The sequence below is a fragment of the Dromiciops gliroides genome, chromosome 3 (assembly GCF_019393635.1).
Source record: "Dromiciops gliroides isolate mDroGli1 chromosome 3, mDroGli1.pri, whole genome shotgun sequence".
Classification (NCBI taxonomy): Eukaryota; Metazoa; Chordata; class Mammalia; order Microbiotheria; family Microbiotheriidae; genus Dromiciops; species Dromiciops gliroides.
Window position 1 is genome coordinate 528,467,982 of NC_057863.1, and position 27,072 is coordinate 528,495,053.

General features: G+C 37.2%; 1 protein-coding gene and 1 pseudogene across 1 annotated transcript in view; one reads left to right on the plus strand and one right to left on the minus strand.

The window, feature by feature from the left end:
• CWF19L2 (CWF19 like cell cycle control factor 2) overlaps positions 1 to 22,368 on the minus strand; it is a 127,221-nt gene extending 104,853 nt beyond the window's left edge. Inside the window, 6 exon segments of the mRNA XM_043993680.1 lie at positions 350 to 443; positions 2,568 to 2,705; positions 3,211 to 3,324; positions 6,863 to 6,979; positions 8,289 to 8,399; positions 22,179 to 22,368. Coding sequence (XP_043849615.1) covers positions 350 to 443; positions 2,568 to 2,705; positions 3,211 to 3,324; positions 6,863 to 6,979; positions 8,289 to 8,399; positions 22,179 to 22,271 — 667 coding nt within the window. The 5' untranslated portion in view covers positions 22,272 to 22,368.
• A 1,892-nt stretch (positions 22,369 to 24,260) lies between these two features.
• On the plus strand, positions 24,261 to 25,785 carry LOC122749784 (annotated as a pseudogene).
• Positions 25,786 to 27,072: the final 1,287 nt, after the last annotated feature.

A 27,072-nucleotide genomic window follows, 5' to 3' on the forward strand; every position in this document is an offset into this window, starting at 1 on the left:
GTTAAACTCCTACCAAATCATAAGCTCCATTAGATCAGAGACTGTATGTTATCTAAACTTTTATGTCCTAGAGCATTAGTATAGTACTCTGAGCACAACAGTCATTTAATAAATGTTTGCTGAATTGATTTGAAATGGAGAAATAAGTGACACTCATTTGGAATGTGACACAGGTAATAAGATCAATAATATTTACACAGTCAATGGAGAAAACTGAAATTCACATTTCCCAAATCTTAAATTGAGGCGTTTATTCTGTCTAGACTTCATACCACATCTAGCGTTAGAAACAAACACAGGTTATTTTGAGAGGAATAAAAAAGAACCTAAAAGAAATTTGCTTTTTTACCTTTAGAAAATGATGGTGGGTTAGTATCTTCTGGTGGTAGGCCTGTTCCACCATGTTTCCAAAAGGGGTTCAGCTCTCTTTTAGAAAGTATAGACTACAACAAACATCATTTTCAAGAGTCAGTATACAGAATGCTTTTTGTGTGTTATAAATACTTGATCCGTTACTAAACTAATTATGATACAAAGTTATCTGGAGGTTTGGGGGGAGTTATTTTAAGATCTATAAACTGCCTCCTCATGAATGTCAAACCTTATTGTTTAGCTATAAAGGAAAGATACAAGACAACAGATCGGGGTCATAGGATCATAGATTTAGAGCTACAAGGGCCCTTACAATTGATCTACTGCATTTTCCTCATTTCAAAGATGAAGAAACTAGGCCCAGAGAGGCAAAGTGATTTGCCTAAGTTGACACATTTAATAAGTAGCAGTGTTAGCATTCAAACCCAGAACCTCTGACTACACAATCAATGCACTTTTCATACAAGGGAAGGTCTGAGCAGGCTTACAGGCAAAAATGAAAGAGAGAATCAGAAAATGAAGAACAAATGTGACAAAAAGATCGATGGAACAAGGTAAGTGGGAACAGAATCAAAGACAGAAGTGGAGAAGTCTTGGCAAGGAAAGAGGTCTATTACATCCTATAATACTAGAGAGAAGGATGAGAATATGAATGAAATGTAAAGGATGGTAAGAGACCACAGAGATGACAATTTGAAGCTTAGAAACAATGAAATAACAAGGAGGGAAGAGATTCAAAGGAAGGGGAGAGTGCCTTGTAAAGGCTGGCTGTGAAGACAGGGTAATTAAATCAGATACAAGGTAATCTGAGGAAGGAGAAAGTATTAACAATTTAGGGTGGTGGGGAAAATAAAAGGTTTCACAAAGTAGTAAATACCTCAACTCAATTAGGAAGCCTTCATTCATTCCCTGTTGTTTCCTTCTTTAAACTGTTCCTTCTTTAAACTACTTCTCTAATAAACCCTGTATATACTCAAATATAATGTGAGCTCCTTAAATTAAGGCAGCAATTGTTTTTTGTCATATTGTGCCTATCACACTTTGCATATAAAAGTGCTTAATGAAATGTTTCTTGAATGTAACCAAACTGTAAAATACTTAAGAATTAGTATGTAAAAATATTTTATTCCCTAATTCTCCAATTTTTTGTTTAGCTATTCAACATATTGGGTATAATAAAATGTTGTTTTACCTTAAATTCATCCAACCAATGCTTAACTTAGCCATTTTTCTCCAAATTAAAATACTTTTTATATTTATTTTCAGTTAAAGATTACTCCTGAAGGGGGGCTTTTAACTTTGTGTGTGAGATATGGAGCCCTCTAACAGCCTGCTGAAGTCTATGGACCCATGTCAGAATAATGCTTTTAAATGCATAAAACACATTGGGTTACAAAGGAAACCATATTGAAATAAAGATCCAATTTTATCCCATCTAAGTTGATAGACACTTGAAATCTATAGAACTCTTGCTCCAGAAAATAGATTCATTATGCAATAAAAATACATTAACACAATAATCTTTTTTAACTTCATAAGTATTCAGGAAATGAGATATGTTTACCTAAGCAACCTAACTTCCTTAAATTTTATTTTAGTAAAAATAATGGACTCTTATTATCAATAAGAAATGAAATTTTTTAAACTAAATTTGCATTTTAGATTTGTGCACAACAATTGAGGAATATCAAAAAGCAGGCTGACTTTTTAGAAATATTTCTATCTGTGATTGCAAATCTAAATATAGACTTATCTATTGGCAGAAAAGTGTTGTACTAGATATGCAGAATGGGACATATACTTTCAGATTCAGTCAAGGTATTATTTAGGTTTTGTGATATTTATTTGCTATAAAAAAGGGTTTTGGAGGTAGGGACTGGAGGGGAAAGGAATGGAGTTGGTAGATGGTAATGTAAAAAAGAAGAAAACAATATTACTAAAACATTAAAAATACAGAGAAGGGAACAGAAGAAAGTTTAGAAGGAGACAGATATAACCAGTGCAGCTTCATTACTGTCATTCTAAATCTGATACATGCTTTTAGAAACCTAAAGAGATTCACAACTTCATAAAAAATCCTCTTTTCTACTCTTTATATACTAAAATGTCATGTTGTTTATGCTTGCTAAGTTAACAAAAAGAATGTTCTTTTTAAAAGGGAAAACAAATTAGAGTTATTTCCAATGTCCCATTACCTGCTCAACTGCTTGGGCTTTCTCTTGCTCTATTTTCTTTGCAGTCTGTTTTTCAACTTTGAATAATGATGATGATGATGATGATGATGATGATACAGTGTTAATAGACATAAAATCAAAGGTCATCCATTCATCTCTCTATAAAGAAAGCAAGCCATTTCAATCCAAATGCTTAGACTTTTTAGCTACTATTATATTCACATTTATACATAAAATATTCTTTATTTCCTATGCATGCAAAAATATTAAAAGAATGAATTTTAAAAGAATAGATCAGTCAAGTTCAGCTATTAAAGAGTTGCTAGACTCAGTATTGGAGCTTAATTTTCAGCTCCCAATTACCTAAGTGAAAAATATTAAATATAGGTAATAGTGAAGGTGCCACTTCTCTTTCCCAAACCAAAAGATCTGAAAACTAAATACTAAAGTATTTGATAGCAATGGTACCCCACACTCCATTTAAAAAAAAAAAAAAAGATTACAGAAGAAGAAAAAATACCCAAAACACAACATACACTTAATAGTCATCCAGAGGTTCCAGAGTAGATTTATCTTAAGAAATTAAATAATATATTTTACATTAAAATGCAGTTCTTTTATCATAAGAACATACATGCTTTATTGGAAAAATCAGGCTGCTCACCTGAACATTTGGGGGAGCTTCTGTTTTATCTGACGCTTCCTTCTTCACTTGCCAGGCTTTTTCTGTGGCAGTTGACTGCAATGGAACTGCTTCAACCCATTCATCTTCAGAAGTCTAAAAGGGACAAAATGCACAGATGAAATACCCGTATGTATACATTTCAGTATAAAATTACAAAATCAGTGTACAGAGTCACCTCATCATTAAATGAAGATACCACATCAGGAGCGTATATTTTCTAAACCAAATGTGTGTTTAAAAAAAAAATTACTGTAAAAAAAATAAAAAGGAGGAAAGCCTATCATTTTGATACAATCCTACCAAATAACCAAATTACAGCTTTTTTTCTTAATACAGTTATATCACAAAACCAATTAAAAAAACAATAAATAAAGATTATAACAGTTTGAAAAAGAAAGCACACTTCAGAATGGATTAGAAACCATAATCTAACAATATGGTGTTTACAAGAAACATACTTGAAACAGAAAAATACACCCAAAGTTAAAATAAGGAGGTAGAACAGAATCTATTAATATTAAGCTGCTGCTAGGGACAGCTAGGTGGCACAGTGGATAAAGCAATGGCCCTAGAGTCAGGAGGACCTGAGTTCAAATCTGGCCTCAGACACTTGACACTTTTTTTTTGCATATATTTTGCTTTTATATATTCATTTCTTTTATTCTTTTCTTTTCTTTTCTTTCTTTTTTTTTTTTACAGGGAAATGGGGGTTAAGTGACTTGCCCAGGGTCACACAGCTAGTAAATGTCAAGTGTCTGAGGCCGGATTTGAACTCAGGAATTCCTGAATCCAGGGCTGGCGCTTTATCCACTGCACCACCTAGCTGCCCCAGACACTTGACACTTACTAGCTGTATAACCCTGAGCAAGTCACTTAACCCCAATAGCCTCACCAAAAAAAAAAAAAAAAAAAGCTGCTGCTTAAGTAAAATAGACAAGAATGATTTCATCCAAAGCAAAAAAAAAAACAGAACTAATTTTAAAACATAATCAGAGAAACTATATCTTCCTAAAAGGTAACATAGACAATGAAGTAATATCAATACTAAATATATGTGCATGAAATGGCATGGCATCCAAATTCTTAACAGAAAACTTAAATGAATTACAAGAGGAAATAGAGTATTCTAGTGGGGGACCTCAACTTTTGCCCCTCAGAACTAGATATATCTACCCATCAAATGAACAAGAAAAGGAAATGAATAGAATTTTAGAAAAGATTGATATGATAGACCTCTGGAGAAAGCTGAATGAGAAAAGAAAGAAGTAAAACTTTTTCTGAGCTGTACATGGAACTAAATGCAAAAAAAGCAGAAATATTAAATGCATCTTTTTCTAATAAAAATGCAATAAAAATTACATTCAATAAAGTACCTTGGAAGCATATAATAAAAAGTAACTAGAAATTAAAGAATCTAATCCTAAAGAATGAATAGGTTAAAAAACAAATCACAGATGGGGGCAGCTATGTGGCGCAGTGGATAAAGCACTGGTCCTGGATTCAGGAGGACCTGAGTTCAAATCTGACTTCAGACACTTGACACTTACTAGCTGTGTGACCCTGGGCAAATCACTTAACCCTCACTACCCCGCAAAAAAAAAAAAAATCATAGAAATAATCACTTTCATTAAAGAGGATGACAACAATGAGACAACATACCAAAATCTTTTAGATGTAGCTAAAGCAGTACTTAGGGGAAATTTTCTATCTCTAAATGCTTATAACAATAAAAAAGAGAAAGCAAATCAATGAATGCAACTTAAAAAAAAACTAGAAAAAGAACAAATTTTAAATCCCCAATTAAACAACAAAATAGAAATCCTGAAAATCAAGAGACTAATCAAATTAGGCAAACAAGGTTAAGTGACTTGGACAAGGTCACAGAGCTGGTAAATATCTGAGACTGCACTTGAACTCAGATCTTCCTTATTTACTATAATGATTGGAATGACGCCACCTGCTGGAGACTTACTGTAGGAAAGCTCTGCCATGAGGAGAAGGCGCCTGAGGGCAAGCCATGTGGCTTTTCTTTGGACGCCACCTGCTGGAGACTTACTGTAGGAAAGCTCGGCCATGAGGAGAAAGCGCCTGAGGGCAAGCCATGTGGCTTTTCTTTGGTGTCAGGAAGTGACGTTTGCTTGTGGGAGGAAGAAGGGGCGAGGCTGCCAATCTAAGTGAGATGGATGAATATTTACAAAAAGATAAATTGCCCAGATTAACAGAGGAAAGAGAAATCTTTTTATACTCTGGTTAGAGAACATCATAGGCATTTTTTCCTTTCAATAACAGCAAAGGTATTTTCTTTAAATGAAAGGAAAAAAAGGAAATTTTAGTGACTAAAAAAATGATATCAATAAAACTTTATTAAAAAGAAAAAGAGGAGGGGGTGGCTAGGTGGCGCAGTGGATAAAGCACTGGCCCTGGATTCAGGAGTACCTGAGTTCGAATCCGGCCTCAGACACTTGACACTTACTGGCTGTGTGACCTTGGGCAGGTCACTTAACCCCCACTGCCCCACCAAAACAAAACAAAACAAAACAAAACAAAAACAAAAACAAAAAGAGGTAGGGAGGGAAGGCAGGAAGAAGAGAATTTGGAACTCAAATTTTTTTTAAATGTTAAAAATTTTCTTTACATGTAATTGGAAAAAATATTATTCAAAATTTAAGGAAGGAAAAAAAGGAACACTTCTGATTACCAAAGTCACTCAAAACTAAATATGTCATAGGAAATGTTATGTTGAATTGGGCATCATTCTAATAGCTTTTCTACATGAAAGCTCCTTAAACTGTGGGTCGCAAACCCATATGGGACTACATAACTGAATGTGGGAGTCACAAAAAATTTGGCAACAGTAAAAGGTTATGTATACCTATTTTATATACCTATGTACCCAGGATCACATAAAAATTTCTTAGGTGAAAAGGGGTCATAAATGGAAAAAGTTTAAGAAGTCCTAATCTATATCACCCTAAAGGAAATAGAGGTATGGCCTTTCTTGAATAATTCAGATTCTTATGAAGGTCCATGAAGATAACTCCAGCTTTCCACTATGGCAATACAGATAAAGCCTAGAATAAATGTTCTTGGTTCCTGTGCCACCTGCCAAGTTCTTTTAATAAAATAAATCTACTTCTCAAATGATAGTAAGTTTCTAAACAACATATACTTATAGTTTTAAATAATCCAAAGACCATTGACTGAGTATAATATTCAACCTTTTCTCAAAGATCTATAATTAAACACAGGTTGGACTAGATGACCTGAGACTCCTTTCAACATTGAGATTCTAACATTCTTTAAGTGACTTGCCCAGGGTCACATAAGTAAGTGTCAAATGTCTGAGGCTGGATTTGAACTCAGGTCCCCCTGAATCCAGGGCCAGTGCTTTATCCACTGCGCCACCTACCTGCCCCAATATTCTTATAGGACAAAAGAACTAGGCTCATCTCAGTTCTGCTACTCACAAATTGTGTGAACTTGAAAAAAGTAACTAAATCTCTCTGGGTCTCAGTTTCCTAATCTCTACAATGTGGGGTTTAGAATATCTGACTTCTAAACTCCCTTAAACTAAATGACCTCTAAAGTTCCTTCTAGCTCTTAAACTATGAATTAAAAAGCATATACTCACAGATGAACTATCAGATGATTCGGTTTTTTCATACTTCTGTTTCTTGTTCTTTTTCTTCTCTTTCTTAACTTTTTTGAAATGTCTATCCTTCTTCCTTTTTTTCTTCAGAGAGGGTTCCTGTGTATGATAATTTTACACAAACAAACAAAAAAGATTTAGTTTGGGGTTTTTTTTCTTCATTTCCAAAAAACTAAAAAGAAACATTTCAGGAAAAGGAAGAACCATCTCCCAAAACCAGAATATATTACTTCAAAATTATATTGGGGGGGGGGGGTGGATGACAGCTAGGTGGCACAGGGGATAAAGCACCAGCCCTGGATTCAGGAGTACCTGAGTTCAAATCTGGCCTCAGACACTTGACACTTACTAGCTGTCTGACCCTGGGCAAGTCACTTAACCCCCATGGCCCCGCAAAACAAAACAAAACAAAACAAAATTATATGGGATATATCAATAAGCTGCAGTTGAGAATTGTAATATCCAATCAAGATAGTTTGCTCAGTCACGATCACCTACTGCTTCATACAATGAAATCCAGAGTCTAACATTCCATCCCAATGTTGTTGTTTGTCCTTCATTCTTGAAGAGGACCATGACATGGGGATGATATATGTCATGACTTGCAGTGAATTGAATTTAAGTGAGGGAACCAACCCCACCTCTCTTCCAGAGCCAGGTCCAATGGCAAGATAAATATCAGGACAACTGGAGATAGCCCTGGAAGTTTTAAGGCAATTGGGATTAAGTGATTTACCCAGGGTCACACAGCTAGTAAGTGTCTGACATTACATTTGAACTCAGATCCTCCCAACTGTGCCACCTAGCTGTCCCTCCTTATCTTGGTAAGTGCTTTAAGATATTGATCCATTCCCAGTTTCTGCCATACTGCTTTTCAGCTTTCCCAACAATTTTTATAAAATAATGAATTCTTATCCCCAAAACTTAAAATTTTACATTTGTCAGATACAAGGTTATCATAATCCTTTATCCAATGACAGCATCTACATAAAGTAAGACTACAAGAAATAGGGCAGCTAGATGGCGCAGTGAATTAAGGCACTGGCCCTGGATTCAGGAGGACCTGAATTCAAATCTGGCCTCAGACACTTGACACTAGCTGTGTGACCCTGGGCAAGTCACTTAACCCTCATTGCCCTGCAAAAAAACCCAGAAAGACAAAAGACTACAAGAAACATCAGAATTGATACCGAAAATGAAGAGAACATTGGTTTTGTTTTGTACTCAGATTCATTTTTTATCTGAAGAATCTAATGAAGTTTATCAACCAAGTAAATAAACCTATTCTAAGGGCTAATTCATAATAATCCACAGGACTATTTGAACCTCTTCAAGAAACTGCAAGGGCAAAGCAACAAGGTATGTACAGTTACAGTTGGAGCAAATAACTATAATTAGTAATCCTCACCTCTGAGAGTTGTTCAAGATGCTCATTCACATCAGCTAACATCCACGTATCCTCACCTCGTAGTCGCTTAAGTTCTTTGCGCCTTTCTTCTTTCTCAAAATCTTCTTTGGCCTATAACACACACACACACACACACACACACACACACACACACACACACACACACACACACAAATTTATTTTAATGTCAGCCAAGTTATCTTCTGTTTTGTTTAGACAATTGACCCTATTCCATTTTTTAAAGGCAAAACTGAAAAACCACAGGAGCAGAGACAAATTGCAGGAAGGGCAAAGGTCAAATTACCTTGTCACCTTAAAATACAAAAGGACTTGTTTTCTCAGTAAACAAGGGGAAATGAACTAACAAATGACATTTACACAACATTTTAAGACTTACAATTCACTTTATATATATCATCTCACTTGATGCTCACAACAACTCTGTGAGTGAAGTACTATTTTTTTATATATAAGATAACTGAAGCACAGAAGTTAAGACTTGCCTTAGTTCACAACTATTTATATCAAAGGCTGGATTCAAACCCATGTATTACTAAATCCCAAGTCCACTTGATTTAGTTGGATTCTTTGAGTAGGCATCCTGTGTGGGGTGGCATCCCTTAGAGTAACATAGTTTAGTGAAGCCCACCAAACCCCCACCGAACATATTGAGGTTGAGGGAAACCCCTGAACCCTGAACATACTCCCTACAGGCCTAGAGTTGTCCTCTAGTAACCTTTGCCTCTTAACATGTAATTAACATTTAATTTACTTTGCTGTTTTAGCTCCCCTCCCATGAGTAAATGGGATGCATTATGGGAAAGAACATGTGGAAAACCAACATTTCTATAGGCTCCACCTAAAAGGGGAGGTACCTTGGAAGGGGCAGAACATCAGGGAATATAAAAACCAGACCCTGTCCCTTGATCTAGGCCATTGTATCAATAAAGCTTCCTCACTTGCTATGGAGATTGCCTGAGTTTTCAATTCTTTGGGATGAGACCTCAGGTGCCAACAACACACTGGCTCTATATTATGACCTACCTCTCAAGTAGCAAGCAGTATAAAATATTAAGTCTGTTTCCTACCCCTATATACTCCAATTATTTCCAGTTAACTTACAAACCTACTGGCAGAGGGGAAAAAGCAGCCAGAACTTGGGCAGGAAATTCTCCAGCTGTTAAGGCTTACTTGAGCCTGATCTTGTGATTCAGCCCTCCCCAGACTTGGTTCTTTCCTCTGTATTTCCTGGAAATTCTGATAACTTATTTATCATGATGTAGTGGAAAGAGGGATGGATTTGGAATCTGAGAAAGTGAGACAAATCACTTAACCTTTGTGGCCCTCACATTTCTAAGTTAAGGGACTATACTCGATAATCTCTGATGTTCCTTAAAACTCCATCTTGAATCTTACCTTTGATTCCTGACTGTCCCTTTAGTTAAAACCCACAGCTTACCCTGAAATAAATTTAGGCACACTGGTTCAAGAAAAGCCTAAGTTCAAACATGAACTCAAATTAAGTGTTTGCAACTATATAGTTATTGGATCACTGATTTAAGATCTGGGAAAGGATCTTTCTTTTTTTTTTCCAGGGCAATGAGGGTTAGGTTGACTTGCCCAGGGTCACACAGGTAGTATCAAGTGTATGAGGCCAGATTTGAACTCAGGTCCTCCTCAATCCAGGGCCGGTGCTTTATCCACTGCGACACCTAGGTGCCCTAGGAAAGGATCTTAGAGGTAATCTAGGGCAAATAAGAAAACTGAGGGCTAGCGAGATTAAGTGGTAGGCGAAGACCCAAAGGTATGCAGAGCAGAAACAGGACTTGAACTCAGTTCCTCTGACTTCATTTTTACCCCAGTCCCATACTGTCTTTCCTATTCTGTAGCTCTTTTGACCCTGGCTACTTGCCTGACATTTATGGCTTGCCTGCCAAAGACTCAGACTGACAAATGAGTGTACTAATACACTGCACCACCTAGCTGCCCCCTCATTTTTCGGGGGTTTGCAGCATCTTGAAACTTTTTTAAATGGATGTTAATATCTTTCATAATTATGGCTGGGGGAGAATTTTAAAACAAAAGATTATGAAAATCCCAAAAGATGGCTAATTTTTTTTATGAAACTTAAAGGTCTTTGCAAGAACAAAAATCAAAGAACCTAGTTAAGAAAGTAAACCATCAATAGGAAAAGTATTTGCATCAAGTATCTCTAATAACTTTTTTTAACTTCTTGAAATATGTTTCTTTAATCTAGAAGCTCTGGATTTTAGCTATGATGTTCCTAAGAATTTCCATTTAGATATTTCTTTCAAGAATGACTGGTGAATTCTTTCTATTTTCACTTTCCCTTCTGGTTCTAAGAAATATGGACAGGTATCATTTAGAATTTCTTAAAATGTGGTGTCCAAGTAAACCAAGCAGAGGCCCTGATGGAAAATGATGAGTTAGTTGGAAAGTTGTGAGCTATGCATACCTTTATAAAGAAAGGCTTGGGTGGTGATTAATGGTTCTATCCTCCAACCCTCTAAAACAAAGAGGAAAGTCAACTGAGGGAAGTGAGAAGGTGCTGAGTATACCTCTTCTCTGTTATCCATAATCAACTCTTGTTATTTCTCAAATTCCTATTTTAAAAAAGTTTTTGCCCCTCTAAGTGGAGAACTATACTGTGTTTATGTGTGCATGTATGTATATCTCCTACAGAAATATACTTTGGTTTGATCAACTAAACCTGATGAATCTATTTTAAGTGGAGTACACTATTTACACTCCTATAGTCATTCTTTCTTTAGGTAGAATGATATAAATTGGCTCATATTACCCATTCATACATTTCCCACACTGACAGAATTTGTACCAGCTGTTTCAACAATCTCAGCATTACTACTTCTCCAAATTATTTTAAATGCAGTTTCAGAACATGTGAAAATTCAGGAACAGAAATGGTAGGCAAATACATCAAAATAATCTTTTATCATTCCATATAGTAAAAGAAAAGTGACCTAGAAGTCAAGAAATCTGGATCTCATGCTTACAGAGGATATAAATAACAATGGGAAAGTCACTCGACCTCTGGCTATAAAAATGAGGCAGCAGGACCAAATGATCATCTTGTAGTTCTAAAATTCTGTTGGTGCTTAATTGTTTAAAGACAGAATTCCTCAAGACAGAATCAAGGACTAGATTCAAAACTAATCATATATATATTTTTTAAAGTGCAATATGTTTTCAATATATAAGAAAAACCAATTATTTAGAACCTCACAAATGGGTCATAACAATGTAAATGTAAACTACGCATAGAAAAGAGATTGGTTCAAGAATTCTTGATGAAATTAAAATTACCAAGTTCAAAAATTTAGTGAATTCGGAGCAGCTAGGTGGCGCAGTGGATAGAGCACCAGCCCTGGATTCAGGAGGACCTGAGTTCAAATTCAACCTCAGACACTTGACACTTACTAGCTGTGTGACCCTAGGCAAGTCACTTAACCCCCATTGCCCCGCAAAAAAAAAAAATTTAAAAAAAATTAGTGAAGTCAAAACAAATTAGGATAATTAAATATATTGGCCATAAAGTAAAATAACAGAATAAACAATTCAGTGCAGTTAATGACAACTATATAACTGGGTATGTCATTTAAAACTGAAGCTTAATAATAATTGCACTCAGTACTACTACAGGTAGGACTGTGGTAAGAAGAGTGGCTTATAGAAACTGAAAAGTATATAAATGTACATCAAATAAATATAGAGCTTTTTAAATAGTGTAGCACAGTAGAAAATTCATGTGCTGGATTTGGATTTGAAGTCAGGTGCTCTGACTCTGCCATTTATCATCTGGAATTACATTAGATGCCAATCACTTCACCTCTCTTAGTCCATTTCCTCATCTATAAAATAAAGGACTTAGATTATAGGGCTTCTAAGGCCTCTCCCATCTCTAAAGCTACAAATGTTTACAATTATTTTTTTTATGCTCTCCAAATGGTATTTAATTAATTTCACTGTTTTTAAACTCTTAATCAAGCTCTTTAGAGGTATCAGTAAATTGAATTTAGACCAGACCATCTCAAAAAGTCCTTTCCATATCTAAAAAGCCAAGTTTCTATAATTCTAAATCGTTTATGATTTCATATGACTATGTCCTGTGTCCTTTCTACATTTAGGCCAGTCCATTAGCTAGTTTCTTCTGCATAAGGACTTTAATATGTATTATTATTTCACAAGTCTTGAAATTCATACCCAGATAATATGATTAATTCAGTACTCAAATTTAGTAAGACCAATAATCAAGATAAAATACTTTTGCCCTTAAGCAGAGCGCAATTCCTAAATGAGCAAATTGTTTATCACCAATCAAACAGTACTTGAAATTGGTCTTTAGCCTTACACATACAGAATGTGGCAATGGGAACAAGTAACTTAAGATCTACCCTTAGCTAATCTTAGGTAGTTTAATTTAATCTATTAACTGGTGGTATGACCTTAGAACAGTTGCTTATCTGATCTTAAGTTTCTTCATCTGTAATATAAAGAGAATAAATTAAGTGATCATTAAAGATTGTTGGAGTACTAAAATTCTATTACTGTTATTTCTTCCTATTCAAAAAGAGGAAACTAGATGATGCTGGAGATAGAGTACCAGGCCTGCAGTCAGAAAGACCTGAATTCAAATTTAGCCTAAGACATTTACTAGCTGTGTAACCCTGGGGAAGTCACTTATCCTCTGTCTGCCTCAATTTCCACACTTGTGTAACAGCTAAAAATAACACCTACCTCCTAGAGTTGTTGTGAGGATCAAATAAGATATATGTAAAGTGCTTATAGCTCAATGCCTGGTTGAAAGCACACTTAATAAATGCTTGTTTCCTCCTTCCTTCCTTCCAAAAATCTTACTGATAGTAACTGCTATGTGAGGGTATAGACGATCTTGACACAAACATCAATTCTTTCTATAGCGACATGTAAAACATAAGTGGTTTATGACTATACTCACAATATTTTGAAATCTCTTGGAAATGTTTTAGTCACATACCCCAAGTTTTTGTTCCAAAGAAGAAGAAACTCTACACAAGTTTGCCAAATATGAGTATACAAGATTTGTAGAGCATTCTTTTGTTTTTCTGAGTATACTTTAATCTCCCTCCATTACCTTCAGCTATTCTTCATATCTAACATTCTATGTTCTTCCTCCATTCCTTTGCAAAGGCTTATCCCAAGTCTAGAACACATTCATTCTTCCTCTCTTCCTTTTAATCATAATCATCTATTATGTATCAGGCACTGTACTAGGCACAAGGGATACAAATATAATCACTGAAATAATCCTTATTTAAAAGGAGTATGCATTCTAATGGGGAAGACAACAAATACAAGTACATACAGGAAAAAACACAGTGAATAAATACATAGTAGTTAAGTACAACAGTTTGGGAGGAATTAGGAAGGACTTCAAGGTGGTGCTTGAGGTATAACCAGAAAAAGGATTCTATCCTTATTTTTATTCTCAAAGACAAAAAATAGTAATAGCTTAGTAAATTGTTGCCATTGATAATATTACAGGACCACGATATCTTATCATTTATAGTAAATTATCATGACTTTTTGATAAGCTTTCAACATGCTGTGTTACCGTAGGTAAAAATAATAGCTCACATATATATATAGTATTTTATATGCTATCTCATTTTATCATCGTAACAACCCTGAAGCAGATGCTATTATTATTATCATTACCATTTTACAAATAAGGAAACAGAGGCTAAGAAAGGTTAAATGACTTGCCCACAATATATAGTAAGAGTCTGAGACAGAATTTGAATTTTTATCCTCCCATATCAAGAGTCCCTCTAGAGCTGAAATGAAGCTGGATTAAATATTCATTATGTAAGTCTATTTTAGACAGATAAGTTACTGAGATATAACTAGAAACTTAAAAACTGGTCTCAAAATACATTCCGTCTTTCTGAAAAAATCCTTCCTTTGAAGAGTTCATAAACATTTAGGTGCTTTTGTATGTTTTAAAGGGAAATAGGGAAGGATATTTTGCCTGACACTGATAATTTGGTGTACAAACCCCTTTAGTTTTCGTGTAATAACATTAAATTCTATCATCATTCAAACCCTCAAATTTGAATTAATTTATCTAAAATCTTTTGAATATACAATAATTTCTAGAACCCCCTGTCCTCCTAACTATTGTCCTATTTCTCTCATTCCTGTCTGTCCAGTCTCTCTTCCCCATCACCCCCTTCACTTAACAGAGGGCCTGACACATAATAACCTTTAAGAAATGTTTATAACCCAACTGATATCTTAAGCTCCCATCTCCAAATTTAAAACCATTCTCTACAGGTTAAATCAGATTACTACCAGTGACCTTGAGCAAGTCAGTTACTCTTTCTAGAGCACCAATTCAAGAGTTTCCTCATTTGTAAAATGAAGAGTTGGAGGAGATGATATCTAAGGAGCTTTCCAAATCTAAAATCCATACCTAATAATCCTAAATAAAATAAAAGAAGCTATCATTTATATAGTACTTTAGAGTTTATGAAGCACTTTAACCCAAAATCCTAGGAAGCATTATCCTTCCTGAATGTCCTTGCTGTGTTTAGACAAAATAAACCTTTTATTAACTGTTCCATGACTTGTCAGTGTCTTATTTCTTCCCATATATTTCATGGGGGGGGGGGGGCGGCATGAGGGTTAAGTGACTTGCCCAGGGTCACACAGCTAGTAAGTGTCAAGTGTCTGAGGCCACATTCGAACTCGGGTCCTCCTGAGTCTAGGGCAGGTGCTTTATCCACTGCACCACCTAGCTGCCCCCTCTTCCCATATATTTCTATAATTTCCCATTAGTTCAAAACTGAACTAAGAGAGTGACACCTCCAACAAAAAAGGTTCTCAGAACTTGAGACATGCATTCTCCTTTTCTTCATCCTGGATTCTGGCCTCAAGGAGAAACATACAATGTATCAGCAAATATGAACCTTCTGACAAGTCTATTACTAGCCATAAATTGTTAACTGTATTTACTGACTTGAAAAATACTACCACTGTTTGAAACACTATCAAAAACACAAGATATTTCATTAGGAAGTCTCAAGAACAATTACTAGATCATTAGTAATGATTTAAAAAGAAGTTTTAAAATCTTTCCCCCTAGAATCTTATTTTTTTTGGTGAGGCAATTGGGGTCAAGTGACTTGCCCAGGGTCACACAGCTAGTAAGTGTTAAGTGTCTGAGACTGGATTTGAACTCAGGTCCTCCTGAATCCAGGGCCACTGCTCTATCCACTGTACCACCTAGCTGCCTCCCCCCCCCCCAGAATCTTAATACAAACATTAACTATCTGAATAGGGCATGACTATTACCTAAAACTGCTTGAATGAAAAGGGAGAGAGAGGAAAAAAATGATACATGAGTCGTCATTATACACTCCCAATTCACTAATCATGGCTGCAAATGAAAAGCAAATGCTTAATTTTTTTCCATAAAAGTATTTCTTTAAAAATAATAGTACAAAAATAATAATAATAAATAATAGTACAATAGGGGCAGCTAGGTGGCGCAGTAGATAAAGCACTGGGACTGGAATCAGGAAGACCCGATTTCAAATGTGGTCTCAGACACTAGACACTTACTGGCTGTGTGATTCTGGGCAAGTCACTTAACCCTCATTGCCCCACAAAAAAATATAATAATAATAATAATAATAACAGTACAAAAGTACCTATGGAAAGAGATTCAATCATTGACCTTGTACTACTCATACTAGGTATCCTTAAAAACACTTTATTAAAGAATAAAAAACCAATTGAGAATCTCATCTTCTGATCTTAGAGAGTTAATGACAAGCTTCCTCTCCCCCCACCCTATTTTTTTACTTTCAATCAAAAAAAAAAGTATTTATTCAATAACAGCAAAAGAAAAAAAAAAAAGGTTAATTCAATTTCTACAGAATAGGCAGAGAGTGCCCTCATATGCCAGAAAACTAATTCTAATGCTTCCATATGAGAAAATGTTTAATGGACTTTAAATATAAATGGTAATGTAGGAAATGGAAGTGAATTTTGAAGAAAACATGATTTGTATGCTCACAAGAAATAGAATTAGGCTGTTAAAAACATGAGGTTTCCATATCTACTCTTCACCATTCTAATCTGAGTTATCTTTCAGTAAGTCAGCACTCAAAAAAATGTTATACTAATATTTGTCATTCTTCCATAAACATATTAATATATATGATCAAAATGACTCCCAAAAAAGTAGAAGATGTTTAAATATTATATATGTAAATTCATCTCTAAAAATAACCTTCTAAATCTCCAACATGAACAATAGGTAAGTCAGATTTCTGAAGAAAAGGTATATGTAATACAAAAGTATAAGCTAAATAAACTAATGTTCTAGAATTCTAGGTTTCCTCAATCTGTACAAAGGAGATCTGAATACATCAGAGATTCAAATAGTGTCATGTTATGCCTATTTACTAAGACTTCCAATGATTCTATTTTTTAAAAGACAGGAGTTGAATATCAGGTCTTTCTGGCTCTACCTCTCTCCAAATTGATTTCATATTTCTTCTCCTCATATGCTCACCATTCCAACCAGATTGGCCTATTTGCTGTTTCCTGCCTGCAACATGACATCTCTCTTGACACAGGCTACATTCTTTCTCAGCTCCACTTTCCTTTAAGGCACAAAGCTCAGCTCAAGTACCACTTCCACACCCTTCCTATTCCCTCAGTAATTAGTGCTCCCTTGCCTCCATTACATTGTACTTATTTTTATGTACATTTTGAATACAGTTATCTGTATCTGTACTTATCTGTTATCTGTCTTTACATGCTTTACCTCCTCCCACCCCGTTCCCAAGTAGCTTTATGATGTCGGTCATAACCCGGCATTTAGTGACATAATTTTCAAAAATACAAGTTTTCTTCCACATTAAAATGAGGGAGTATGCCATTTTTCATCTATGTAACTTTTTTTTAACCACTAGAGAGTATGCCATTTTTTATCTATGTAACTTCTTTTTGAAAACCACTGTGCTTAACAGTGATTTGAACATATGATACTTATTGAAGTGGAGTTCCTTTAGCACATGACAATAAAAGAGGCCGTATCTGCAAAAGCTGCTTAACAATGATACTGATTTTTTTATTTATAGTTTTCAGTTCTAATCTCTATCCCTCCTTCCCTCCCTCCCCTGCCCCCTCCCTGAGGTGACAATCTGATATGAGTTATACGTATATGATCATGTAAAACATCACCATATTTGTCACTTTTTACAACCAAATTAAATCATTTTTTTTAAATGTTAAAAAAAAATGTAAGAATGTGAAAAATAGCATGCTTCAGTCTGTTCCATCAATATCAGTTCTTTCTTTGGAGGTGGATAGTATGTCTCATTAATAGACATTTGGGATTGCCTTGGATCACTGTATTGCTGAGAATAATCAAGACATTCAGTTCTTTATCAAACAATATTGCTGTGTACAGTGTTCTTTTAGTTCTGCTCAATTCCCAAAACATCATTTCATACATGCCTTTCTAAGCTTTTCTAAAGTCATCCTGCTTGTCATTTCTTATTGCACATTAATATTCCATCACCATCATATACCACAATTTATTTAGCCATTCCCCAATTGATGGGCACTCCTTTGATTTACAATTCTTAGCCACCACAAAAAAAGCTGCTATAAATATTTTTATACAAATAGGCCTTTTTCTCTTTATTGGGAGGTCTTTGGGATATAAACCTAGTAGTGTTATTGCTGGAATCAAAGAGTATGCACAATTCGATAGCCCTTTGGGCATAATTCCAAACTGCTCTCCAGAATGGTTGGATCTTTTCACAATTCCACCAACAGTGGATTAGGGCCCCATCTTTCCCACATCCCCTCCAACAACCAATATTTTCCATTTTTGTTATATTTGCCACTCTGATAGGTGTAGGGTGATACCTCAGAGTTGTTTTAATTTGCATTTCTCTGATCAATAATGATCTAGAGCATTTTTTCATAGTTTTGATTTCTTTGTCTGAAAATTGCCTGTTCAAATACTTTGACCATTTATCAATTGAGGAATGACTTGTATTTTTATAAATTTAATGCAGTTCTTTATATATTTGAGAAATGAGGCCTTTATCAGAGATTTTTGTTTCAAAAATTCTTTCCCAGGGCAGCTAGGTGGCGCAGTGGATAGAGCACCGGCCCTGGAGTCAAGAGTACCTGAGTTCAAATCCGGCCTCAGACACTTAACACTTACTAGCTGTGTGACCCTGGGCAAGTCACTTAACCCCAATTGCTTCACTAAAAAAAAAAAATTCTTTCCCAGTTTTCTACTTCCCTTGTAATCTTGGTTACATTAGTTTTGTTTTTGCAAAAGCTTTTTAATTTTACATAATCAAAATCATCAATTTTACATTTAATTTTATTCTCTATATCTTCTTTGTTCTTAAATTCTTCCCCGTCCATAAATCTAACAGACAAACAATTCCATACTCCCTTAATTTTCTTATGGTATCATCCTTTATGTGTAAATCATGTACACATTCTGACCTTATTTTTGTATACAGTGCAAGATGTTGGTCTATACCTAGTTTCTGCCATACTGTTTTCCAGTTTTCCCAGCAGATTTTGTTAAGTAATGAGTTTTTGTTCCAAAAGCTTGGATCTTTGGGTTTATCATATACTAGATTACTATAGTATAGTGTAGTTTCTATCTATTCTATTCCACTGATCCACCTCTCTATTTCTTAGCCAGTAACAGATAGTTTTGATAATTACCACTTTATAATAAATTTGAAATCTGGTACTGCTAGACCACCTTCTTTTGTATTTTTTTTCACTGTTTCCCAAGATATACTTGAACTTTTGTTTTTCCAGATGAATTGTTATTATTTTTTCTAGTTCTATCAAATATTTGATAGTTTAATTGGTATAGCACTAAATAAATAAATTAACTTAGGTAGGATTGTCATTTTTATTATATTGCCTCTGTCTACCCATGAGCAATTAATGTTTTTCCAATAGTTTAGATCTGACTTTATTTCTGTGAAAAGTGTTTTGTAGTTCTGATCATATAGTTACTGTGTTTGTCTTGGGCGATAGACTCCCAAGTATTTTATATTGGCCACAGTTATTTTAAATGGAATTTCTCTTTCTATCTGTTGCTGGACTTTATTGGTAATATGTATAAATGCTGACAATTTATGTGGATTTATTTTGTATCCTGCAACTCTGCTAAAGTTGTTAATAATTTCAAGTAGCTTTTTAGTTGATTCTCTAGGATTCTCTAAGTATAACATCATATCATCTGCTGAGTGATAGTTTTGTTTCCTCATTACCTATTCTAATTCCTTTAATTTCTTTTTCTTCTCTTATTGCTATAGCTAACATTTCTTTCGTTCTTTCTTTCGTCCTTTCGTTCTTTCTTTCTTTCGTCCTTTCGTTCTTTCTTTCTTTCTTTCTTTCTTTCTTTCTTTCTTTCTTTCTTTCTTTCTTTGTGAGGAAATTGGGATTAAGTGACTTGCCCAGGGTCACACAGCTAATAAGTGTCAAGTGTCTAAGGGCAGATTTGAACTCAGGTCTTCCTGAATCCAGGGCCAGTGCTCTATCCACTGCGGCACCTAGCTGCCCCTATAGCTAACATTTCTAATACAATATTAAATAATTAACAATGATATTGAGAGGAAAACCAAGTAAATTAAGCATGATGTTACCACATAAAAAATATGAAAGTCAATATTACTGTGTCTACCAAGTTAAAATGAAAAGACACCACTGTTGCAGAAAACAGGAGTCAGAAGACCTGGGTTCAAATCCAGTTTCTTCTATTTAACCTCCATGTCTCATTTTCTTGTCTGTAAAATAAAAGGTTTAGACTACTTCTATAAGGTCTCTTCCCATGCTAAATCCTATGATGTAAATCCTAAATTCAGAATGGCAAATTAATATAAATGCAATAATATCCTATATAAAGATGGAGCATTAAGGTAAGTGTTTAATTCTTTTCAGTATCAAATAAGATAACATGAATAAAGCATTTTGTAAATCTTAAAGTGATACGCAATTGCTATTTTTTTTTCCACTGTCAAAATTGTAACCATAGTAACGATTGCACCATTTCAACAAGTAGCCAGGAGAGACTGCAGAGAAAGGAGGGAGTCAAAACCTCCTTCAGGCTCAATTTTCACAGAAGCCAGAAACACTAATACTTATTTTTCCACAAATGTGATTAAGCAAATCACACTGGCTTTCAAAAAAGCTAATCTATACATTTTTCCTAGACTAGTACAAAACCCTCACAATCTTTTGAACCTTCAACTAATCACAGTCTCAAAAATTTGCCATGTAATAAAAAGGAAAATAATTTTTTTCTTCAAAAATCTATGAAACTACAATTCCAAAGATTCATGATGGAAAACGCTCTCCACAAGCAGGGGGAAAAAAACAACTATGGCATCTGAATGCAGATGGAAGCAAACAATTTTCACTTTTGTTGTTTTGGGGCTTTTTTTGTTTCTTTTTTCTTGTGCTTTTCCCCTTTTCTTCTGATTCTTCTCTCACAACAGGACTAATGTGCAAATATGTTTAACATGATCATAATGTATAACCTACGTCAGATTGCTTGCTGGCTTCAGGAGAGGGCAGGGAAAGGAAGGAGAAAGACTTGGAACTCAAAATTTTACAAAAATGAACGTTGAAAACTATTTTTACATGTAATTGGAAAAAATAAAATACCATTTTTTAATCTATGAAATTGCTCAGAAATGCTTTTTTCTTAACTCCAATTTTTCTATTCACCCATTTATGACTCTCAAGTGAAAATTATTTGCAAAATACACTTTTATCTGAAATTTAAACTCAGTAAGAAAAAAAAAACATTTAACAAGTAGATTAACGTTCCAAAATAAACAGTTCTCACAGATCCCAAAGACAATCGATGTATTTAGTATTCAGAATCTTTCTCTTCATCCTCTATTTCAGAAGACTAGATTAAATTGCCTTACAACGTTTATTCCATTCAACCTTTTTTTAAAGTGGTAGTTTCTCAAACGTACCAAAGACAGAGCGTGGCGTAAGAAAAATAAAGAAAAAGGCGAAAAGATCAGGACAGCCTACTAATGGACCCAGAAAACTCCCTAATTTCCTAGATCAGGGAAAACAATGGAAAAAAAGGGAGGGGGCAGTGAGGGAGACCAGAGAGGAGATGGCATCCGCATGCGGTAAAACGTCTTGGGGTGGGGGTGGGGATGACAAAAAATGAATTCGTTTTGCTTGTCTCCATACATATGTTACAGGAATTGTTTTCTTTTGAAGAGAGGGAAGGATGATAAGGAGAAAACAGATTTTTGTTAACTGAATAAAAAAAAATTGGGGGAAAGGGCTAAAATTGCGGAAGAGACGCTGAAGGGAAGAAGTAAAAATAGAAGAGGGACGGGAGAAAGAAAAAGAAGAGGAAAGGGAGAAGGGCAAGAGGATTCAGAACGGTGTTGGGCAAAAAATGGCCGGAATGAAGGTAAAAGGCAGGATATAGGCTTAAACTGTTGAAGCAGGTACCCCTCCCGCCCCCACATTCTCTTTTCTAAGCCTCTTGTCCGTACACGAGAACCCTTTACTTGTAAGCGCGATTTGAAATAAGGTGCCCCCCATAAGCCTTGGCGCAGTTTAAGCTTTAATGGTTTAAAACTGCAGTAGGCTTGGGGGTGACACGCAGGGCTTTCGGGGTGGGAGCTGAGGGAGATGAAGGCGTGAAAGCTGCGGCAAAGAAACGGTAGGGGGAGGGATGAGAGAAGCAGTGCGCGGAGAAGCAGCTCCCCAGAACCCCCGCGCCCCCGGCCCCCGAAGCGACAGTACAAAGAGACTCTGAGAGGCAGGTACCTGTCGCAGCATCTCAGCCCGAGCCAGCTGCGTCTGTTCTTTCTGTTCTTCCATGCTGCTCTCACTTTCAAATCCACTACCGGAAGCCGCCATACTTGTTGTCAAAAAGAGACCGAGACAGCCACTGTGAAAACGAGTTGACGACTGTCGTAAAAGTAAACCTTCAGACTCGCCACTCCCCCCTGAGGGCGGAGCGCGGGAGGAAAAACAGGAACGTCAGCCTCTTGAGCATGCGTAGGAGGAAGTCCTCGATTAAGGAGTGGAATTTTCCTTGCTCCGAGTCTTGTTAAAGCTCTGAAAGAAGAGTAAAATGCAGGTGAAAAAAGGAAAAGACTTAGTCATTGCTACCCAGCTGTACCAACTGCACTAAGACTTTTTGGACACCCCGTATTTACCACTTGTGGCCGCTGGCTGGTAGTTAGGTTTCCTAGCATCGAAGGGATGCTATTGCTGGAAGGGAGGTGGGAATCCATAAAGTGCAACACCTCATTTTACAGATGACGCAGCTGAGAAACAGAGAATTTAATTGCCTTGCCCCAGGTCACGCAGGTAGTGACAGAGCGACAGAACTAGGATTTGAAGCCAGGTGCTTGAACTTGAAATTTGATGCTCTTTTTCACCTTAATTAGCCGAGTCACACCTGTATCAAATAGGTTTTATTGGTGGGAAGCACTGATCCTAGACAAGACCTTGCAAACACTACGTGCTTGATAAGTGCTCACTTCAAAGGAAACCCATCCACCTTTAATTTCTGAGCCCCTCCCTTTCATCCCTTTGGCAACTTCATTCAAGGAATTCCTCCCCTCTTCATGACCAGACGACCTACTGCTTCCTCATTCTGCCCACTGCTGCCAAATTTCACCACCACTGGCCCAAAAAATTCCTTATTTCCGCCATCAGGTGATTAATTTTTTAGGGAAAATAATTCACACGGTGTTTGTCTTTCCTTTTTGTTCTCGAAGAGAAACCGGTGACATCACTATGTTGGGGTCAAGGAACAGTGTGTTGACTGACTGATGGGTCTGTCCAATGTAAATTCAGAGGATTCTACCACAGGTCCAACACAAACCATTTGAACATTTGGGATGGAGATGTCTCCAGATTCAGGCATCTCACATTTCCTTTGTGCTACTCCTTTGCTCTTAGAGCATACCACCTTCTTTGATTCAGGCACACCATGCTGGGCAGTCCTTTATCAACATAACCCATGTCTCACATTTGATAATAAAGTTCTTCAAAGAGATCTTCAGAGTCTCCTTGTACCACTTCTGACCTGTGTGCGGTGCTTGTCTTTTGAGAGTTCTCAGCCAAATATTGTCTTTTAGGTAAACATATGTTTATCATTTGGGCTATGGGGCCAGTCCACTGGAGTTGCACTTCCTGCTATAGAGTTTGAATGCTTGGCAATTCAAGGATTTCAGCATCCAGTACCTTATCTTACCAGTTAATCTTCAGAATCTATCTAAGACAATTCAAATGGAAGCAGTTCAATTTTCTGGCATGGCCCTCTTATGCTATCCGGGTTTCACAGGCAAACAACAATGAGGTCAGCACAAAATGGCTGTCGATGTTCAGTTTAGTATGTAGCCTAATACCTCTTCTCTCCCACACTTTCTTCTGGAGTCTTCCAAACACTGAGCTAGCTATGGCAATGCATGCATCACCCTCATCACCTATGTGGATATCCCTGGAAAGTATACTACTAAGGTGAATGAACTTATCCACAGCATTCAAAATTGCTCCAGTGGCTGCATGAATGGATGGTACAATGCTGGCTAGTGCAGAACCTCTGTTTTCTTGGTGTTGATTTTCAGGCCAAAATAAGCACAAACAGCAAAGAATCAATCCATACTCTGTTTCATCTCAGCCTCAGAGCCTGCACTGAGTGCACAATCATCTTGGAACAAAAAGTCATGCACCCGGGCAGCTAGGTGGCGCAATGGATAAAGCACCAGTCCTGGATTCAGGAGGACCTGAGTTCAAATCCAGCCTCAGACACTTAACACTAACCAGCAGTATGACCCTGGGCAAGTCACTTAACCCTCATTGGCCCTCCCCACCCCCAAAAAAAAGTCATGCACCAACTTTGTCCCCACTTCAGTCTTGGCTTGTAGCCTTTTCAAATTAAATAATTTACCATTAGTTCAGTAGCTGACCTTGATGCCATTTTCGCATTTGTTGAAAGCATCTGACAACATTGATGAAAACACCATGCTAAAAAGCATGGGAGCACGCACACAGCCCTGTTTCATTCCGCCGGTGACTGGAAAAGCATGAGAGTATAATCCTTTATGCAGAATCCATGCAAGCATGCCATCGTGACAGTCGTCACGACAGACAGTCGTCCGGCAGCAAACATCATATCAACCATTCCTCAACCCTTTCTGAAGCCACTTTCTGAAGCTCTTGGGTAGATGACTATCTTCCAGGTGAAGGATCAGCCAATTAAGGAGTATTCTCGAAAGAATCTTATTAGCAGAGCCACAAAGGAAGGGACAGTTCAGAGCATCTTTCCTCCCCTCACTCCTCTGGTCCCCAAGGGGTCGCTCTAGAAGGATGATGGCGGCCTCACCAATCTCCGCCTCAGGTCCGCAGGCAGCGGCGCGGACCATGCTGGGGCTGGGGTACTGCCTGGGGAGGAGTTACTGTGCCCGAATCGGCAGGGCTGGGCAGCGATGGCTCTGCGGAGTAGATGCTGCGTGTGGTGTGCGGGGCCCGGGTCTGCAGCACTGCGGAAACCACCAGCTGGTTACCAAGTGCGGCGGCTCCGCCACAAAGAACCCGGCGGAGATGGAGGTAGAAGCGGAGATGGACGCGGCTGTGGCAGTGGCGGAGGAAGCTGCGGCAACGGCGGAGGAAGCTGCGGTAGAGGCGGCTGTGGCTGCGGTTGTGGTTGCGGCAGCGGCAGCGGCAGCGGCTGCGGCTGCGGCAGCGGTGGAGGCAGCTGCGGAGGGAGAGATGGCGGATGCAACAGCGTCAGAGGCGGAGGCAGCGTCAGAGGCGGAGGCAGCATCAGAGGCGGAGGCAGCGTCAGAGGTGGAGGTAGTGCTGGAGGCGGGTACTGGGTGGACTCCCTGCAGAAATATGTTCCTGTTAAAGGAGACCATGTGATAGGCATTGTGACGGCTAAATCTGGTGACCTGTTCAAGGTTGTTATTGGAGGCAACTTCTCTGTCTTACTTGGCATTTCATGGAGCAACCAAAAGAAACAGACCAAATGTACAGGTGGGAGACAGGGAACCAGAGATGGTCTGCATTGATAACAATGGAAGAGCCAATGGAATGGGTGTAATTGGACAAGACGGCTTGTTGTTTAAGGTGACACTGGGTTTAATCAGAAAGCTTTTAGCTCCTGAATGTGAAATTATCCAGGAGACAGGAAAACTCTACCCACTAGAAATAGTATTTGGAATGAATGGAAGAATATGGGTAAAAGCAAGAATTATTCAACAGACTTTAATTCTGGCAAATGTTTTGGAAGCCTGTGAACACATGACAACAGAGCAAAGAAAGCAGATATTTCCAGGTTGTGCTGCTTCTCCACTTCATTCATTATGTGGAATATGATACAAACTAGTGGCAACACTGAGGGTTTTATAAGAACTTCTTCATCTTCAGATGAAACCTTTCCTTCTCACCAGTTCCTCAGGATAATGTAAAAGGGAAAGTGATCTGCCCAAGGTCACATAGCTTGGAAGTGGAACAACTGAGACTTGAATCCAGGTCACTGTTCCCAAGTGGAGTTTTTTTTTCTACCATACCATGTTGCTTCCCCAAGTTATTTCACCTCTCTAAGCCTCAGTTTCCTCATCAGGAAAATAGTCAAAACAATTCTGGCCTGACCTACTTCTCAAAGTTGTTGCAAGGTTCAAATGAAATGGTGTATATATCCTATAAAAATGTCAGCTCTTATGATCACTGTTGTTACAGATGATAAAGAAGACCATTTTTGTGCCCAGCCTGGCTTTACTTCTATTCACATTTATTACGCAGACCACTATGTTTGCACAGAAGAAGTAAAAAGATTAGGCTCCTCTATTCATGGAGTTTATGGTCTTATATCCTTCCTCTCCTATTGCTGGGGGGACTTGAGACCTGGATAGAGGGGCTAGCTCACCCAAAGAATTGGAGGCTCATCACGAATCTTGTAAAATAAAAAGAGATTTATTAGGAGAGAGGAAAATATGGCTGGGGAACAGATCACCATGGTAACTGTCTCACTGGAGTAAGAGAAGACCTGGTCTTTTGTATCTTTACAAAACAAAGAAAGGGGAGGGAAGGGCAAGATAACTGTGAGGGGATCTCTGAATAATGGGGTATCAGTAGGATATGCAGCATCCATCCATATCCTGCATATTATCTTGCAAAGCTTGATATTGCTTATCAGCTTACCAGGATCATGTTGGACCACACCTTATTCCTGAGGTAGAAGACAATGCTGCTTTTCTCTTGACTTTGGGGGTTAGGCCCTCTAGGTTTCTTGGGGTTCCACTACATTCCCACAACACTATGAGTTAGTCAGAGTATTCTCTCTTTACCTAAAGAACAATTGTGATAAATGATCTCCTTTTGGTCCTTCCATGTCAGGGGCTCTAGAGTATTCACCACTCCTATTTATCCTGACTTATGATGCAATTAAAATCTACTTATCCCAATTCCTATGAGAAGTTAAATATATTTTTTCGGTTCAATTCAGCAAATTAATGACAAAGTAGGGAAATGCAGCTCTAAATCCTGCAATTCCATTCTTCATGTCTGCCTCCAAAAAGTACTGGATCTCGATTTCTGTGAGAGCTACCCCTTTGAACCTTCTCTTCTTCATTCTTTGCCTCCTTGCTTTCTTCAGTCAACATTTAAGTACCTATCATGTGTTAGACACTGAATGACAAACAAA